Below are 20,836 nucleotides of genomic sequence, written 5' to 3' on the forward strand. Positions count from 1 at the left end.
TAGGATAGAAAAAGCAGGACGTACAACAGAAAAAAATGACGTATATTTTATCAAAATTTTAAAATTTGCACTTAATGCCTCATCCCTGCCCCCAGGGGCACTGGCCCCTGTACCCAAGAAGCTACTGATGATGGCTGAAATTGACCACTGCTACACCTCTGCCAGGGGCAAGCCCACTTTTGATGCCATTTCCAAGACCTACAGTTATCTCACTCCTGATCTCTGGAAAGAGAGAGTGTTCACCAAGCCTCCGTATCAGGACTATCTTGTAAAGACCCACACCAGAGTTTCTGTGCAGAGGACCCAGGCTCCAGCTGTAGCCACCACATAATTTTATATGAGAAAAATAAAGTGAATGAAGCCAGTTTTTAAAGAATTGTACTTAAAAGACAATACAAAACAATTTTTTAAAACCCACAGACTGAGAGAAAAGACAAAGCATATTTAGATTTGACAAGACTGGTCCCCAAGATATATTAAAGACTCCTACTACTTAATAAAAAAATATAATTTAAAAATGAGCAAAAGTCTTGATCAAACAGTTCATATAAAATACATGAATGCCTACTAAATACCTGAAATAGTATTCAACATCATTAGCCATCAGGGAAATGCCAACTAAAATCACATGGATATTTCACCAGAAATCCACAAAAAGAGCTAAAATTAGAAAGGGTGACTACACCAAATATTGGTGAGATGTGGAACAACCAGAACTCACAAACAGTGTTAGTAGAACTATCAAATGATATAACCCTTTTGGAAAAAATCTGACAATTTCTTATAAAACTTATGCCTACTGTGACCCAATAATTCCAACGCTAGATATCCCCAGGAGAAATAAAAATAATTATGTTCAAAGGGCTTTTACAATAATGTTTATAGTAGCTTTATTCCTAATAGTTCCAAACTGGAAACAACCCAACAGAATGGATAAGCAAATGGTGATACATTCATACAATGGTGTATTACTCAACAATAAAAAGACAATAGGGCTTGCCTCGTGGTACAGTGGTTGGGAGTCCACCTGCTGGTGCAGGGGACATGGGTTCAAGCCCTGGTCTGGGAAGATCTCACACAGGGCGGAACAACTAAGCCTCTGTGCCACAACTACTGAGCATGCGCTCTAGAGCCCGCGAGCCACAACTACTGAGCTCAAGTGCCACATCTACAGAAGCCCACACTCCTAGATCTCGTGCTTTGTAACAAGAGAAGCCACAGCAATAAGAAGCCCGCACACCCACCACGACGAAGGGTAGCCCCCACTCACCGCAACTAGAGAAAGCCCACAGGCAGCAATGAAGACCCAATGCAGTCAAAAATAAATAAATAAAATAAATAAAATTTTTAAAAGACCCTATATAAAAATAAATTTAAAAAATTAAAAGACAATAAATCACTGACACATGAACAACATGGATGAATCTCAAAAACATGCTGAATGAAAGAATCTTGACACAAAATCATGCATACTATATGATTCTCTTTATATAGTGTTTTGCAACAGGCAAAACTAATGTATAGTGGAAAAAGCAGAACAGTGGTTAACAAGTGGAGAAGTGGGGAAAAGAATTGATTGGAAAGGGACAGGAGGTAGATTGCTTGGGTGTTGGTAATGCTCTACATTTGAATAGGGATTTGGGTTACACAAAAGTTTGAATTTATCAAAATTTACTGAATGACACTCTTACTATTTCAGCATGTAGAATTACCTCAAAAGAAAAACAGAAGGTGTAGTCAAATCTTGAACTCTAGTTGATGATATGAATGCTGAAGTATTTAGGGTAAAGTGTACTGATGTCTGTCTTTTTTTGAAATGCATTTTAAAAAGGTGGATTATAAAAGACCTGTACTCAGAAAACTATAAAACACTGATGAAAGAAATCAAAGATGACACAAACAGATGGAGTGATATACCATGTTCTTGGATTGGAAGAATCAATATTGTAAAAATGACTATACTACCCAAGGCAATCTACAGATTCATTGCAATCCTTATCAAATTACCAATGGCATTTTTCACATAACTAAAACAAAAAATCTTAAAATTTGTATGGAGACACAAAAGACCCCGAATAGCCAAAGCAATCATGAGAAAAAAAACGGAGCTGGAGGAATCAGGCTCCCTGACTTCAGACTATACTACAAAGCTACAGTAATCAAGACAATATGGTAATGGCACAAAAACAGAAATACAGATCAATGGAACAGGATAGAAAGCCCAGACATAAACCCACGCACCAATGGTCAACTAATCTATGACAAAGGAGGCAAAGATATACAATGGAGAAAAGACAGCCTCTTCAATAAATGGTGCTGGGAAACTGGACAGCTACATGTAAAAGAATGAAATTAGAACACTCTCTAACACCATACACAAAAATGAACTCAAAATTGATTAAAGACCCAAATGTAAGACCGGACATTATAAAACTCTCAGGAGGAAAACATAGGAAGAACACTCTTTGACATAAATCACAGCAAGATCTTTTTTGACCCACCTCCTAGAGTAATGAAAATAAAAATAAGAATAAGCAAATGGGACCTAATTAAACTTAAAAGCTTTTGCACAGCAAAGGAAACTATAAACAAGATGAGAAGTCAACCCACAGAATAGGAAAAAATATTTGCAAATGAATCAACTGACCAAGGATTAATCTCTAATATATATAAACAGCTCATGCAGCTCAATATCAAAAAAACAAATAACCCAATCAAAAAATGGGCAGAAGACCTAAACAGACATTTCTTCAAAGAAGACATTCAGATGGCCAAGAGGCACATGAAAAACTGCTCAACATCACTAAGTATTAGAGAAATGCAAATCAAAACTACAATGAGGTATCACCTCACATCAGTCAGAATGGGCATCATCAGAAAATCTACAAACAACAAATGCTGGAGAGGGTGTGGAGAAAAGGGAACCCTGTTGTACTGTTGGTGGGAATGCAAATTGATACAGCCAATATGGAGAACAGTATGGAGGTTCCTCGAAAACCTAAAAATGGAATTACCATATGACCCAGCAATCCTACCACTGGGCATATACCCAGAGAAAACCATAATTCAAAAGTTCACATGCACCCCAATACTCATTGCATCACTATTTACAATAGCAGGTCATGGAAGCAACCTAAATGTCCACAGACAGATGAATGGATAAAGAAGATGTGGTACATATATACAATGGAATATTACTCAGCCATAAAAAGGACCAAAATTGGGTTATTTGTAGAGATGTGGATGGACCTAGAATATGTCATAAGAGTGAAGTAAGTCAGAAAGAGAAAAACAAATATCGTACATTAATGCATGTATGTGGAATCTAGAAAAATGGTACAGATGAACTGGTTTGCAAGGCAGAAATAGAGACACAGATGTAGAGAACAAATGTATGGACACCAAAGGGGGAAAGGGGGAGTGGGAAGAATTAGGAGATGGGGATTGACATATATACACTAATATGTATAAAATAGATAACTAATGAGAACCTGCTGTATAACACAGGGATCTCCACTTTTCTGTACAGTAGAAACTAACACAACATTGTAAAACAACTATACCCCAATTTTAAAAAAAAGGTGGATTGATGAATGGATAGATGTATAGGTAGGTGATGAGGCATGTAGGTATACTAAAATGTTAATAGTAACATTTAGATGTGATTATATGGATGTTCATCATAGAATTCTTTCAACTTTGTTGTATGTTTGAAATTATTTATTTTTAAATTAAATGAATGCTGAAAAAACATTTTAAAATTATTATAGTAAGCCACAAAATACTAATGAAATTAAAAACATTAAATGAATAATAGACAAAAATTACAAATCACTAAAATTGATTCATGAATTAATTAAAAACCCAAATACACCACTGATTATTAAAGGAAATAAATTGGTAATCAAAATTTTTCCTCCACAACAAGACAAGAAATCCCTAAAATTTTAAAGGCGAGTTTTATAAAACCTTCAAGGAAGTGATAAGTCCTTTTTTATGCAAATATTTTAAGAAAATACAAAGATGAAAGAAAACATACTATTGATGCCAAGATCAGATGTCCAGAATATGCGAATCTATATACGCAAAAAGTAGATTAGTGATTGCCTAGGGCCAGGGTTAGGGGTTAGGAATGGAGAGTGACTGCCATGGGCATGGGGTTTCTTTGAGGGTGATGAAAATGTTTTGAAATTGGGTTACCATAGTAATGGTTGCACAACTCCGTGAATATGCTAGAAACCACTGAATTGTACACTTTGAATAGATGAACTTTGTGATGTGTGAAACATCTCAATAAAGCTGTTAAAAAGAATATGCCAAGACGGGAATAAAGATGCAGACCTACCAGAGAATGGACTTGAGGATACGGGAAGGGGGAAGGGTAAGCTGGGCCAAAGTGAGAGAGTGGCATGGACATATATACACTACCAAACATAAAATCGATAGCTAGTGGGAAGCAGCCACATAGCACAAGGAGATCAGCTCGGTGCTTTGTGACCACCTAGAGGGGTGGGAGAGGGAGGGTGGGAGGGAGGGAGACGCAAGAGGGAAGAGATATGGGAATATGTATATGTATAACTGATTCACTTTGTTATAAAGCAGAAACTGACACACCATTGTAAAGCAATTATACTCCAATAAAGATGTTTAAAAAAAAGAATATGCCAGATGAAAGCAAGAAAAATATTATACTATCTCACTTATGAACATCAACAGGAAATTCCTAAGTTGAATATTGGCAAAAGTTAATTCAGTTTTTACCACTCTACCTAAGTAGGGTGATTTCAGGAATGTAACAATTCTTCAACACCAGAACACCTGTTTATATAATTTATTATTAAAAAATGTAAACAATAAAAGCCATATGATTATTTCAATAAATTTATTTTTATTCGACATGTATTTATTGCATGCTTATTATGTGATGGACACTACACATTAGTAAACAAAAGAGAAAAAGTCCGGATCCTCAATAGAAATAGTAAAAGCACTTGATAAAATTTCACACCAATTCTTAGGAAAATATTGTTAGAAGAGAACTCTTATAATAAGTTAAAGGCATTGATCAGAAACAGAACAATCATCCTTAATGCTGAAATATTAGAAGCTTTCTTACTGATCCCAATAGAAAGATGCTTGTAGTAGAGGCCCTGGCCACTGCACTAATTATGCATAAAAATGAGATATACAAAAACTGCATAGAAAAAGAAAAAAATTATTTTCCTTTATGTAAGATAAAATAATTAAAATGTAATTTTAAAAATCCAACAGTATATATAAACAAGCCATTAGAACTAGGAAGATAGCTCGACAAGATACAAGTTCAACAAGATACAAGATCTGTATACAAAATACCACAGCATTCCTAGAAACAAACAAGTAGTAAATGTAATTGGATTGTTAATTCACAATAGAAACAAACAGTGGAAGGTATCTGATAATATATCTAACAAAATTTGTGTGTGGCCTTTAGCAAAATAATTTTCACCAGTGGCAACAGCAGATCGGCCTTGGTGAATGAAAATGTTGTTGAACCTTTGCATAACCACCACCTTGCCCAGCCATGGCCACACTCTTTGTGAATCCATGGACCAGAACTAGGCTCACCAGGAAGGAAAAGACTGGCACTCACATAATAGGCTATTCTACTCACAGAATTATTTCAAACTGCTTTGGCCCTCTGGTGAGAATTCATCCTACATATATTCTCTGTGTCTTGCTCATGATTCATACATTCAAAATACATTCATTGTGCAACAAGCATGTTTGAAACTATTTTAATATTCTTGAAAAAGTAGTGAAGATGCCAGAAAATGTCGCTGCTCTCTTTGAGTTTATATTCTCTGCTCCTGCGGAGTGCAAAGTGAAGGGGAGGAGGACAGTTGACAGTTGGTAAGTAAGTAAAAACGAAAAGGTAAGTTCAGAAAGAAATAATAATTAACTTTTGACCATGATCATTTTAATCCATATACCTCACCTAAGTCTCCTTCTCACTAGTGCTCTAATTGTGTTTCACGACCTAAAGGGCCTTTGTTGAAAAGCCCTTTGGTTTCTTTCTGGTGTTTATCAAAGGTCCTGTACAGTACTTGCTCTGTTGTTGATTTGCTCACATTCTGCCTTTTCTGCAGCACCACTAGAGCTCAGTGGCAGAGCTATTTGTCCAGCAGTGTGTACAAGCCAGGGAATCTTCTCTTGTTATGGGGCCCCCTCACAGCTGGAGATGGTGGGTCACTATGTAAATGGTTTGAAGCATGATAAACAAATGTTTTATTTGTAGTCTCTAATGGACACGTGTAGGTCAAATAAACAATTTCAAATATCCTAAGAGAGTGAATGGTCCAGCATTGACCATGTGCTCACTCCTGTATCAGCCACTGTGCCAGGAAGAATGAGTGAATAATGAGAAGGGGAGGGGGGAGGATTTGGGGACACTGTGATTAACAGTCTCTCTGGGACCACATTGAACACACGGAGTTTAGTTACTGGAAGAATGGTAAAGATAGCCTAAGCAGACAATAACAATGTCTACCATATTGTGTGTAATAAATTAAATATTTTTGCAAGAAAAATTGCTAGACAAAATGTTTATCTATCCACCTTCCTCTGATTAGGACTGAACTGGTATCATTCCAGAAAATAACTTCAACTTTTCTTAAGTATTTTCAAGAAAAGAGGTATGGCATCGCGCAGATCCTTATATCAGAGAATTCTCCCTAATATGCAGGCACTATTTATTGCAATTCTACCCAATTTCCTCATCATTCTGATTTTTTAATCTATGATTTGAAACACTAGGAACATTTTCTCAACATTTTTCTCACAGCTGCCTTCACCTCCTTGTTCTTCAGGCTGCAGATGAGGGGATTCAGCATGGGGGAGATCACACTATCCTGCAAGGAGCAGATGAACTCTTGAGTGGATCCTGAATTTGGCATGAGATAGCGGAGTAAACCTGAGCCATAAAAGAAGCTCACTGAAGTGAGGTGGGAGGAACAGGTGGAGAAGGCCTTGCTTCTGCCTTCAGTTGAGCTGATGCTCAGGATGGTGAAAAAAATGCAAACATAGGAGAAAAATATCAAGAGGAAATTTCCAAAGAAATGCAGGAGGCTGGAGCAGAGCAAGGCAGTAAAACTTGCAGACACGTCGGAACAAGACAAAGGGTAGAGAGAGGGCAGCTCACAGCTGAAGTGGTGACTATCTTGAGCCTCACAGAAGTCTAAATTGACAGCTACAGGGATATTGATGAGAGCATCCGTAAAGGCCAAGCCCCATGAGCCCCACACCAGCCCCATACACAGCTTTCTGTTCATCATCTGGCCATACAGCAGAGGAGAACTGATGGCAACACAGCGGTCACAGGCCATGACAGCAAGTAGGCAGGATTCAGTGCCTCCAGTGGCAAACACAAAGAAGGCCTGAGCCATGCAGCCCTCGACTGAGATGGTTTTCTTCTCAGACAGGAGGTTCTCCAGCAGCTTGGGCACAGTGACAGAAGAGTGGCAGAGATCCAGGAAGGACAATTGTCCCAGGAAAAAGTACATGGGGTTGTGGAGCTGGGAATCCACCCTTATCACCAGCAGCAGCATCAGGTTCCCCATAAGGGTCAGGATATAAATAACAAAGAGCAGCACAAAGAGCAGAGCCTGGATTTGGGGGTCAGCAGACAGCCCTAGGAGGATGAACTCAGAGACAACACTGTGGTTTCTCATTGCCTTCAGTACTTTCTTTGGAATGCAAGAAAAAAATCAGGTGAAGTCTCTTCTGATGCCTAACAAATATCCAAGTGTTTTAACCCGTTCCATTCACGAAGTTTCATGCCTACTCAAAAATGTACGTTCAACAATTATACTCCAATAAAGATGTTTAAAAAAATGTACGTTCTGAAATGATAAACTTCCCTAAGTCTCTAGATTTACCAAAACCTGTAATAATCTTTTCTGTGGGGTCCCAACACTAGATCAACTCCCTCTCCACCTTTACTGTTCTTTCTTTGATGTCTTAGAGTTTATTTTTTGTTGTTTTATTATTAAAGTGACCGGAGGATATTTATAAACTGTTGATAATAAACTAGTAGAGAGAGAGAAACTGCAGGAGGAAATTTAAGAGAAAATTGCAGAAATGGTGTCTCTGAGAGCAGTTGGGTCTCAGAGCAGAAGCAGAGCATGGCCAAAGGCAGGAGAGGGTTTACTTCATCAAACATGCATGAAGTCCATAGATTTGATGTTAGGAAGGAAGCAGTTCTCATCTAGCGGCTTTTATTTTTTTCGCTAAATATTTAAATAGGGTCATTAATGGAAACTGAAGAGGGGTAGTGGCTGGAGATTTGCAGAGTGAGGAGAAAGGGAATTAATTAGAGAGAAAGTAGAACAGAGATATCCTAGATGTTATATAATTGATCACAAGGAACTGCTGACCCATATGAGAACACACTCTGCTCATAATCTCCATGCCCAGCTCGGGTAACCTATTCAGATTCAGCTCCTGTCTGTGCCTTCATGCCAGTTGTAAGTACAGACTACCCACTAACTTTCTAAAGTTTGGCCTCCTTTTTCTCTACTCTAAACTGACAATCCAAATTACATCCAAAGATTCAGGATAACGCTTCAACACTACTGACTCCACCATCTCGACCCTTCCTGACCTGCTCTATCTTTTGTGCTCACACTGCGAGACCCACCACCCAATATGATTTCTCTCCCATGTATAGCCAAACGACACCCAGAATTAGAGCTATCTTAGAAATCAAGTTCACATTACCTGTATTTCTCACCTAGCTGAGCGATATCTAGCACAGAATTAAACAAAAACTTTTTCAAATCCAGTGATCCAGAAGATGACTAAATTTGAATGTCGGTGTGAGAATTCAGAGTTAAGACGGAGTTTGAAAATTCCTGTTGGATATAGACCTCTTCCTTGATTTCTAAAGGAGGAAAATAAAAGGGTAAGTTGCGTATATTATTTCTAAAAACCTCAATTCTTCCTCTCATGTGGGGATTATAATAATTTTCTATTATTATTACTTTTTTTTCTTTTACTCACCACTGTAGCTCTAGCTACAGCAACCTGGATTCATCCTGAGACTATCACATCATTGGCAGAAGACACAGGAAAATCAAGTCATGAAATACAGAGAAGCACCCATTGTAATTCTGGAGGGCAACAAAAAGAAAGGTCCCCTCCATTTCACTCATCTCTAAATGGAGCCCTACTAACTAGCGCTAGAAATTCCTTAAACTTTGGGGAAACTTATTCTCCTATAAATAAAAGCCAAAGAGAGAAAATCTTGCACAGGGCATTTTCATGAAGGACAAACCTAGAAACTGTACACTGTCAGGAACCATACTTCCTCACAGGTAGAGGCGTACTGTGTTAGAGTTACTTGAAGCAGTCAAAGAAATAAATAAAATCACTTATTTTTTTTTTTTGCCTGGCGCTGCAATTTCACTGTCCTTGATACTTCATTTATTCAGAATCGATGCTTCAGATTCCAAATTGAGAATGGAAACAGCTCTGAGAATGCTACCACTGTAAGTTTTCAGCTGTTATCATAATTAGGTGGAGTTAGCCGACGAGATCACTTGCAAAGAAAGACGGCCTGAGAGGAGTCCATTTTAGAATGGGACATACAAAAGTACCTAGCATTGTGACTGGCCCAAGGAGTTGCTCAAAAATGTTACTTAACAATTAAAATAAATGCACAAATGAGTGAATGAGTAAGTGAATGGAGAAAACTCAGAAAGAGAATAGTCTAGAGCTTTACTACTACTAGAGAACAGATCTGATTAGGAACCAGTAACGGATTTGACATCCTGAGCTTGCATGAAACCAGTTGTGGGAAGGGCACAGGAGAAAAATTCTGCCAACAGGAGAGGTTTGCCCCAATGCAGTGTCTCGTGCCCTCAACTTCCACATACCTATGAGTATATAATTATACGGAATACCTATAATTAAAGGTACAATTAGTTTCTGGACCCTATATGTTTGGAGGGCTTGGAGAGGGTTATTTTTGAGTCATGAGGTGCCCAAAGTCTATCATTTTCCTGATCTCCTCCCCCTTCTTATAGACAGTTCTCAGGTATTAGCCTCCCCAAGCTTCCAGGTTTCTGGTATAATGTGGACTTTCACCATTAGAAACAAGAAGTATAGTAAGACATAGGGAAACTCCTGTCTTAATTGTCCCATATGTGAAATGAAAGCTAAAAATAATTAGCTTGGAATGTTGTGAGGACTTAACTTACTAACTGAAGAGTGGTGCTGAAGACAACTGAGGTGCTGAAGAATCATTAGATTCTCTTTTCTTCACCTCTAACCCAAGTGTTTAATTTTCCCAAAAGGAGAACAAGAAGTAATTTTGAGGAACAGACCAACAGTCTAGGTAACAGAAATGAATACCATGTCAGAGAGACCTGAGTGGGGCACTACCTCAGCCCAGGGGAACAAAGGTAAGATGATAGAACTGCAGGAGAAAGGAGGGGCCTGATGAGGGAAGGATAAGAAGTGGTGGGGACTGAGGGGAAACGGGGAGCACAAGAACAGGAAAACAACATCAGAAAACAGAAGGAAAACATTACCAAGTTTCTCTGTTCCTGGTGCAGAATACATCCTGGTTTTCTAAGCTGGTGGGCATGACTCTGAGTGCAGGAGAAATTCACAAGATAGAAAATGCACCACAACTGTCCCATCGTGTAAACTGACATTGATTTTTCTATTAGACACTTTGTGCATAAAGACAAATGTATAAAGCTCAGTCCTTAAAAGCCCCTGCAAATAAAGACTTCAGAAAACTCTTCTGAGCTTTGGTAGCATTTTGGTCTTATCCTTTATGACCCCATAAAATGACAAAGAAAAGGAAAACTGAGAACTTCAAATTCCTAACAAGGAATAAAGCAACCTCTTTCATACTTCCCCTAGCATAACTGCACAATCATTTCTTTACATATCTCTATTACCGTTGATATACTGCTACGAGCAGCATCCTAACAAAGGAGGCTCAGGTCTACCAGAAGGCCCTGTGTGTTAAGGTGGCCAATGGGATGGCAAGGTGTAACCTGAAAGCCCAGGCGGCATCTAGGTCCTTCCTGATTGCTGGAAAGCTCAGACTGAAGTATACTTTGGACTTGTTAGCTAAAAACAGTTACTGGATGATCCCTCTGGGAATTACCATTGAAGCTAAGTGACTCATAGCTTACCTTTAGATAGTTTTGCTAATGTTGTCAAGTGTTTTATCATGATACACATTAAAGACATAATTATTATACATGACATTATCACTATTATATGATCAATGGTCATTTAAATTTACCTACATGTTTGACTTTTTTTTTTTTGCTCAATTTTTCCTATATCTAGAATTGAAAGTTCAATACCTGAAAATAGATTTCAATGGATAAGTTTAATACAAATTAGACAAAGTTGAAGAGGTGACTCAGAAGATAAGCCAGAAGAAAATAAGAACTTCCATCTGTGGGCATTTTCCTTCTCCTTGAGGAACTCCTTTTAATTTTCTCTTTAGTGCAAGTCTTCTAGGTGATGTATTTATTTCACCTTCATTCTTAAAGGATGTTTTACTGGGCACAGAATCCTAATGGGGGAGGGCTGTTTTTTTTTTTAATTCAGTACTTTTAAGATACTACCTCATTGTCTTCTGTCTTCTTGTTAGTCTAATGTTTCTCTTGAGAAGTCAGTTGTTGGTCTAAATTGTACTTCTTTGGAGCTAATTTGTCTTTCCTTTCCCTCTTGCCACTCTTAATACTTTCTGTTTTGACTTTCAGTAATTTTATTATGATGGGACAAAGTGTGATTTTCTTTTAATTTATCATACTTGGGGTATATTTATAGAATTCCTAGCATTTATAGTTGATACAATTTTTCAGTTTGGAATATTTTCGTTCATTGTCTTACATATTGCCCTATTTTCTTAGGTATTGCCTAATTCTCCCTCTTCTTTAGAACTCCATGTAAATGTACGTTATCCTTCTGCATCTATGCATTATGTATCTCATACTCTTTTCTTTATTCTTTCTGTGCCTTACTGTATATATTTTCTTCTTGCCTATCCTATAAGTTATTAGTATACTCCTCAACACTAAGTTCCTTTAAACTTATCCATTAAGATCTTATTCAGCCATTGAGTTTTTCTTTTTCAAGATTTTCACTAAGATTATTTATAGTTCCCAGAAATATTATGCCAAAATTCTCAATCTTTTCTTTAATCTCTATAAATATTTATTTTAAAGTTAAGCATCTGGATCTGCTTCCACTGTCTCTAGTTTCTGTCTCCCCATATTCTTGTTAAATTTTTTCTATTGAGAATAGGATATTATTATGAAAAATTATGGAGATAACTTAAGGCTCTGAATTATATTCTCTTCCTCCAGAGAAAATTTTTACTTGCTTCTGTCAGACAACCATGGGCATCAGCAATACTGGATGACCGTCATGTAATTTGGAGACTGAAATGAAGCTGGGCTCCAACCCACACAAAGCTTCTCTGCTTCCAATCCACCTTTACTTCAGGGTCTTGCCTTTAAGGTTCCAACCCACCCTTGTGGTCCCTGAATTCCATTTTCCCCACTAACTTTAGGAAACTGTCAAAATAACTTTTCACATTTTCAACCACCTCTTCAAGATGCCCTTACAGGAAAAAGAGACCCCTAAATGCAAAGCTTGCTTCTCTGGGTTTTCTTCTTCTTTGGGATGACAGCTCCATAATTACTCACTGCCTCCTTAGCTTTCAAATATCTTTAGAGCAGATCTTAAAAATATGCTGTTCAGCTATTTAAAAATTTTTTAAATGTGTGTTGGTCCAAGTGATCTAGTTAGTAGTTACCCGAAGTGGAAGTCCCTGATAATTTTAGTCCATTCCTATTCTATTATTATTATTTGCTATTGCTAATTTACATATTTTATAATACTTTACTCTTCTGTCTGCTTTTCCTCTAATCTCAATTTTTATCATTCTTTCTTTGCTCCCCTACCTTTTTAAAAGCAATGGATGTTCTTATTACATATTTCTATCAAAAGAAGTATATGCAAAGAATTTGAAGCTTCTTAGTTTATTTTTTTTCCAAGATTGGTTTCTTCCTCTATCTTAGCATTGCATATCAGTTAGGATGCATTTGGATGAAAATAAGAGAAAACTTAAATAGCCATAGTCTAATCCATAAGAATGTTTATTTTTACTTGAGAAATCTGGGAATGGGGGGGTGGTAATGAGATTTGGGGTTTTATTCAGCATTTCCTTGATAAGTAAAGTTATTGCTTCAATGTGACTATGATATTTTTCCCTTTCCCTCATAGTCTCACACTACAGGTTCTGTAGCTCCTAGCATCACATTCTTTTTTTTTTTTTTAACTGTTTTTTTTTTAACATCTTTATTGGAGTATAATTGCTTTACAATAGTGTGTTAGTTTCTGCTTTATAACAAAGTGAATCAGCTATACATATACATATATCCCCATATCTCCTTCTTGCATCTCCCTCCCACCCTCCCTATCTCACCCTTCTAGGTGGTCACAAAGCACTGAGCTGATCTCCCTGTGCTATGCGGCTGCTTCCCACTATCTATTTTACGATTGGTAGTGCACATATGTCCATGCCACTCTCTCACTTCGTCCCAGCTTACCCTTCCCCCTCCCCGTGTCCTCAGGTCAGAGAGGAGTGCAAAGATTATTCCTCTAGAGGGTGCTCCTCAGACTCATTGGCTAATACTGTGTCACATGAATACCCTTAGCTGCAAGGAAGACTGGGAAGCTGATTATCTGGGAAAGGAGAGTGGAATTTCATGAATGGTTTAGACAATAACAAAGTACCCCCTACTATTGGGTATCTAAATAAAATGAGAGATGTTAGTAAGTAAAAAAACAAAATAATAAAATAGGCAAGCCATGGTGTCCCCTCCCAAATGGCATGTTTCTTTCCTTCCTAATTTTGAACGTCTTTACTGTAGTATGCTAGAATTCTCACTGATACCCTTACCTTTCTATTTGTCTTTCCTTTTTTGTTATAGATTAAGAGCTTGGATACTTCATTGAATGCATTTTTTGGTATCCAATATGTAAGAACATGTTTACCTATCTTCCTATCTGTGACTACATACTTCTGTATAGAACTATTTTTACTCCCTCCTTCAATCTGATAGATGCTATGGTCTGAATGGTGTCCCACAAAATTCACATGGTGCAGTCCTAAGCCCCAATGTGATGATATTTGGAGATGTGGCCTTCAGGAGATAATTAGGTTCAGATGAGGTCATTAGGGTGGGACCCTCATCATGGGATTAGTGTCCTTACAAGAAAAGACACAGGAGAGCTTGCTCTCTCTCAATCTCCACCACTCAGACTATGGCATTTTGCTATGAAAAATATGTACTGAGCTAATACAGTAGAGGAGATGTCCTTCTCAATCCAAGACAAATGCCTCCACCTATGCTTTAGATATTTTTCCATTCTGCTTCCTCTGGGACCAAGCTCCCTCAAACTTGCTATTTTTCTAGTTGGTATTCAATTTTTCCTCTCCATTTGTCTTTCACATTTAGCAGTTAGCACATTCAAACTATCTTCTCTATTTGTGTGTGTTTTCATAGCATATATTATTTTTTAAAACTACTTTCCTAGTCCCACATACCCTTACAGCATCTGACTTAATTCTTGCGTTTTCTCACACCCAAATGTACCGAAGTAATAACGATATTACCTGGCAACCATTTCTGCACCAACCACTCTTCTAAAGCTTCTCTATGGTTTATTTATGATCTCCGACACAAGAATGAATTTGTTCTAAAACACCGAGATGCATAAAACACCATTTTCAGTATTTTTAATGTTTTTTGTTTTCATTTATTTTAAAAAGTGTTTTTATTAGGTAACATTTCAAATATACATAATGACTAGAGAAACATAAATAACATCCACTACACACCATGCATACTTAACAAATCTTAACTTTTACCATATTTACTTCAGATTATTTTTCAAAAATAGAACACTATAGATTTGAAGTCTTCTTTTTATACCATTTCCCAATCCCTTCCTCCCTACCCATAGATAAAATCACCATCCTAAAGTCAGAATGTAGCCTCCTGTGGTAGACACGATGGCCCCCCAAAGATGTTCATTCTCTAATCTCCGGAACCTGTGAATATGTTACCTTACATGGCAAAAGGGACTTTGTACAGACTTTAAAATAAGGAGATTATCTTGGATTATCCAGGTGAGCCCAATCTAATAATACGAGCCCTTAAAAGCAGAGAACTTTCTCTCACTGGCATGAGAAAGTTGAGGTAGAAATGGAAGTCAAAGAGGAGTGGAAGCATGAGAAGACCTGGCTCATCATCTCTTGGGGAGGGATACACAGAAAGCATGAGAAGTAATGCAACCAGCCTCTAGAAGAAGAGCCTAGCCCCCAGCTGAGAGCCAGCAAAGAAACAGGGACCTTAGTCCTACAATGTCAAGAAACTGAATTCAGCCATCAATCTGAGCCTGGAAGTGGATTCATCACCGGAATCTCCAGAAAGGAATGTAGCCCTGCTGATACCTTGATTTCCACCTGCTGAGACTCTAAGCGGAGGAAGGAAAGAAACATGCCATTTGGGAGGGGACACCATGGCTTGCCTATTTTATTATTTTGTTTTTTTACTTACTAACATCTCTCATTTTATTTAGATACCCAATAGTAGGGGGTACTTTGTTATTGTCTAAACCATTCATGAAATTCCACTCTCCTTTCCCAGATAATCAGCTTCCCAGTCTTCCTTGCAGCTAAGGGTATTCATGTGACACAGTATTAGCCAATGAGTCTGAGGAGCACCCTCTAGAGGAATAATCTTTGAGCGTGCTGTACTTGGACTTCTGAGCTACAGAACCCTGAGATAATAAATAGGCATTGCTTTAACTTGCTAAATTTTTGGTAATTTTTCACAACAGCAATAGGAAACTAATACACTTCTTCATGCATGCTTTTATATTTTTTTATTACACGTGTCCGTTTTTTAAACTCTACATAAATGTCTCCCACTACATGAAACATTTTGAAATTAGTTTTTATCTTGTCAGCATGTTTTAGAAATTTATCCAGGTTGATATGTAGAAATAGTTCATTCATTTAATTGCTAGATAGTGTTCTACTGTATAGGTATACCACATTCTATTTATTTTTCAGAAGATTAGAGCACATGTGAAGAATCTGGATATGTTTGGGTTTATCTGTAGATTCTATAGTATTTTCTATGTAGAAAAGCACATCATCTTCAAATAAATAACCTTTTTTTTTTCTTTCCAATTCTTAAATTTTAATTTCTTTCATTTCCTTATCTTGGGAATTTCAATACAATATTAAATTGTATAAGTGATAGTGGCCATCCTTGTCTTATCTTAATCGAAGACAAATTTCTAAAATGTTAAAGCAAAAGTTTACTGTAGGCTTTGTAATTACTCTATCACATTAAGAAAGATCCCTACTATTCCCAGTTTGCAAAGACCTTTATAATGAACAAGTGCTGAATTTTATCGAGTGCCTTTCGGCACTATTGAGATAACATATGATGCTAGAATAAGTTAAGAGAAAAATACTGCCTTTTTAATCATTTAAATTACTGCTTTTTAACATTGATTCCAAATATCATATTTTTAAAATAGTGTTTGAGTAACCATTGTAACAGAGATTTACTTTTTTATATATATAAATGAAATACGCAAAACTCAAGGTTATAAATCTGGGGCGGCATAACAGTAAATATGCCAGCTGGTTCAGACCTAATGGCTAGGACACCACTGCCTCCTTGTGGTAAAATTCCAAAATGACAAGTTCTGATTATTGGAAGTTTATTTTTCAAGTCACAGGTTTGACAATAAATGTCACAGAAGCCATGACCTGGGATAAAAAGAGAGTTGTTACAGATCTCAGAGAGACATGAGAAGAACAGAAATTTGGGACAGGCACACAAACAGAGAATTAACCAGATTTTTCTTTCAGGACTCCCAGGTATAGGGGCAGAGGTTGAAGAAAAGACTTGAGTAACATGAAAATGTGGAGTTGGGAGGGGATCAAGATGGTGGCATATAAGGACTGGGCTCACCTCCCCTCATGAACAAACCAAAACTACAACTCCATATAGAGCAACTCTCACTAAAATCAACTTGGGAACTAGCAAAACAGCTCTTCTACAACAAGGGCTGTAAAGAAATTTCCACATGGAGTCTGGTAAGAAGAAAAGAGAAGTGATCTGGTCAGGAACCACAACCACCATGGGGGACAAAAAAAGAAGGGGGATATCACAGGCTAGGAGATCCTCCCTGGGAAGAAAGGGGTTTGAGCCACATATCAGACACCCCAGCCCTGGGGTCTGACACCAGGAAGACAAGCCCCCTTAGCTGGTTTGAAAACCAATGGGGTTTACCAAAGGGCTGTAAGAAACCAAGACTCTGCTCTTAAAGAGTGCACACACTCTTTAAGAGTGTTTATTTCTGGTCACAGCATGAAGGCAGCAAATTGAAAACTGCCTGGCGCTCTGGCCAGCTTGCCAAGACCACCCAGCATGCACCCCAGCCCACACTGGGCTACTACTCCAGCCACTCTTGCTCCGGCACTACTGCCCACTAAAGGGGAGCCTGCTATTGCCAACAAGATTGTACACACTGGAAGGGAACAGAGCCAGCCCAGACCATGGCCCTGCGTCTGACCAGGACAGAGGCAACCATCACCAGCTCATGCATCCTTGCACACAACATGGAAGGAGTGAAGCTAGCTCCATGTTGGAGACCACCATCACAGGAACACATGTCCCTGTGCATACTTGGGAGAGGGCAGGCCCAGCTCAGTGTTGTGGCATCACCCCCTCCAGCTCCTATCCAGCCTCTAACTAAGGTGTGCACACTGGGGCAGGGGGTGGGTAGTGAAACCAGCACAGAAATAACTCAGCCCCAACCTCTCAGGCACTGGCCATGCCCCAAACATAGGTAGAGACTGCCATTACACCCAGGAGAAACCCAACTACCTCAGAGTGTCTGCTCCAGCCCCTTGGGCCCTGCCTTTACCCCAGATAGGGCGGCGACAGTCACTGAGCACAGGAGAAGCCCTATCTTGCACCTGGCTGTGGTCCCTGAACTCGAGCCCTACCTCCCACTAAGCAGGTGGCTGTCAGCCACCCACAGGAAGATATGAAATGTACTCATTTCAGATCCAGCACTCCCACCAAAGCTACAGGGCACATGCAGACTGCATAAGGACGGTCTAACACAAGGACACACCCTCAAGACCAGGATAAGTAACTGTTTCACCTAACTTCGTAGAGACAGAGAAAGTTAGACAAAATGAGAAAAAAGAGGAATATGTTTCAAATGAACAAGAAAAAACTCCAGAAAAAAACCTAATGAAACAGATAAATAATTTACGTGATAAACAGTTCAGAGCAATAGTAAAAAGAATGCTAACTGAACTGGGTAAAAGAACAGGTGAACACAGTGAGAATTTTAATAAAGAACTGGAAAATATAAAAAAAGAGCCAGTTAGAGCTGAAGAATTCAATACCTGAAATAAAAAATAGACTAGCGGGAATTAGCAGATTAGGTGATACAGAAGAACACATAGCAATCTGAAAGACGGAATAATGAAAATCACTGGATCAGAAGAGCAAAAAGAAAAACAAATTTTAAAAAATGAGAATAGTTGAAGGGACCTCTGGGACAACATCAAGTATACTAACATTCAAGTTATAGGGGTCCCAAAGGAGAAGAGATAAAAAGGTAGAAAATGTATTTGATGAAATTATGACTGAACACTTACTGAACCTGAAGAAGGAAACAAATATCCAGGTACAGGAATTACAGAAGGTCTCAAACAAGATGAACCCAAACAGACCCACACCAAGACATATCATAATTAAAATGGCAAAAGTTAAAAGATAAAGAGAGAATTCTAAAGGCAGGAGGAGAAAAAGAATCACATACAAGGGAACCCTCATAAGGCTATCAGCTGAGTTTTTCCAGAAACTTTGAAGAACAGAAGGGAGTGGCATGATATATTTAAAGTGTTGAAAGGTAAAAACCTGGAACCTAGGATATTCCGCCACAAGGTTAACATTCAAAACTGAAGGAGAGATAAAGAGCTTCTTAAACATGAAAAAACTAAAAGAGTTCATCAATTCTAAATGGACCTTACAAGAAGTGTTAAAGGGTCTTCTTTAAGTGAAAAATAAAAGGTTACAATAAGAAATAAGAAATTATAGGAAGGGAAAAATTCCACAGGTAAAGGCAACTGTATAGTAAAGGCTGTGGATCAACCACTTAAATAAGCTAGTACAAAGGTTCAAAGACAAAAATTGTAAAATCAGCTATAGATACAATACATAGTTGAGGGGTAGATATGAAGATATAAAATATGACATTAAAAACACAAAATATGATAGGGGGAGTAAAAAATGTAGAGCTGTTAGGATGTGTCTGAACTTAAATGACAATCAGTTTAAAACAAGCACATATAGTTATAGGTCAACATATATGAACCCCATTGTAACCACAAATCAAAAACCTACAACAGTTACACAAAAACCAGAGAGAAAGGAGTATAAGCATATCACTAAAGAAAATCATCAAACCATAAGGGAAAAAATTAAAAGAAGAAAATAGGAACAGAGGAGAAGTACAAAAACAAACAGAAAACAAGTAACAAAATTGTAAGAAGTATATATCAATTAATAATCACTTTAAACGTGAATGGACTAAATACTCCAATTGAAAGACACAAGGTGGCTAAAATACTCCAATTGAAAGACACAGGGTGGCTAATTGGATAAAAAAAAAAGATCCATCTATATACTTCTTACAAGAGACTCACTTTAGAGCTAAAGACACAGACTGAAAGTGAGGGGATGGAAAAAGATATTTCATGTAAATGGAAACAACAAGAAAACTGGGGTAGCAATACTTATATCAGACAAATTGGACTTTAAAACAGTCTATAATTGAATACAAAGAAGGCATTACATAATAATAAACAGGTCAATCCAGAAAGAGGATATAACACTCATAAACATATATGCACCTAATATCAGAGCACCTAAATATATAAAGCAAATATTAACAGACATAAAGGGAGAAATTAACATTAATATAAAAATACTAGGAGACTTAACATCCCACTTACATCAATGGACATATCATTCAGACAGAAAATCAATAAGGAAACATTGGAATTAAATGACACAGTAGACCAGGTGCACTTAATATATCTATTCAACATTACATCCAAAAACAGCAGAATACACATTCTCTTCAATTACACATTGAATGTTCTCCAGGAGAGAGCACATGCTAGGCCACAAAACAAGTCTCAACAAATTTAAGAGGACAGAAATTATATCAAGCATCTTTTCCGACCACAAAGTATGATACTATAATACAGTCAAATACAGGAAGAAAAATGGGAAAAACACAAACACGTGGAGACTAAACAACATACTAGTAAAAAAAAAAAAAAACTAGGGCTTCCCTGGTGGCGCAGTTGTTGAGAGTCCGCCTGCCGATGCAGGGGACACGGGTTCGTGCCCCGGTCCGGGAAGATCCCACATGCCACGGAGTGGCTGGGCCCGTGAGCCATGGCCACTGAGCCTGCGTGTCTGGAGCCTGTGCTCCGCAACGGGAGAGGCCACAACAGTGAGAGGCCCATGTACCACAAAAAAAAAAAAAAAAAAAAAAAACTATTGGTCAATGAAGAAATCAAATAAAATATCATAAAATACTTTGAGACAAATGAAAATAAAAACACAACTTTCCCAAATCTATCGGATGTCGCAAAAGCAGTTTTAAGAGGGAAGTTTATAGTGACACAGGCGTACCTCAA

The 20,836-nt window shown here is 37.8% G+C and overlaps 1 protein-coding gene across 1 annotated transcript; it reads right to left on the reverse strand.

The window, feature by feature from the left end:
* Positions 1 to 6,421: 6,421 nt before the first annotated feature.
* LOC111174057 (olfactory receptor 8S1-like) lies at positions 6,422 to 7,961 on the reverse strand. Its single transcript, XM_022572323.3, has one exon. The coding sequence runs from the start codon at positions 7,707 to 7,709 to the stop codon at positions 6,792 to 6,794; it is 918 nt and encodes a 305-aa protein (XP_022428031.2). The 5' UTR covers positions 7,710 to 7,961; the 3' UTR covers positions 6,422 to 6,791.
* Positions 7,962 to 20,836: the final 12,875 nt, after the last annotated feature.

This window comes from Delphinapterus leucas, chromosome 11, assembly GCF_059928025.1.
Source record: "Delphinapterus leucas isolate spDelLeu-1000000601 "Yukka" chromosome 11, BTC_Dleu_Yukka2, whole genome shotgun sequence".
NCBI lineage: Eukaryota > Metazoa > Chordata > Mammalia > Artiodactyla > Monodontidae > Delphinapterus > Delphinapterus leucas.

Excerpts from the sequence above, each read along its gene's own strand:
- LOC111174057 (XM_022572323.3), bottom strand. The coding sequence starts at position 7,709 with ATGAGAAACCACAGTGTTGTCTCTGAGTTCATCCTCCTAGGGCTGTCT.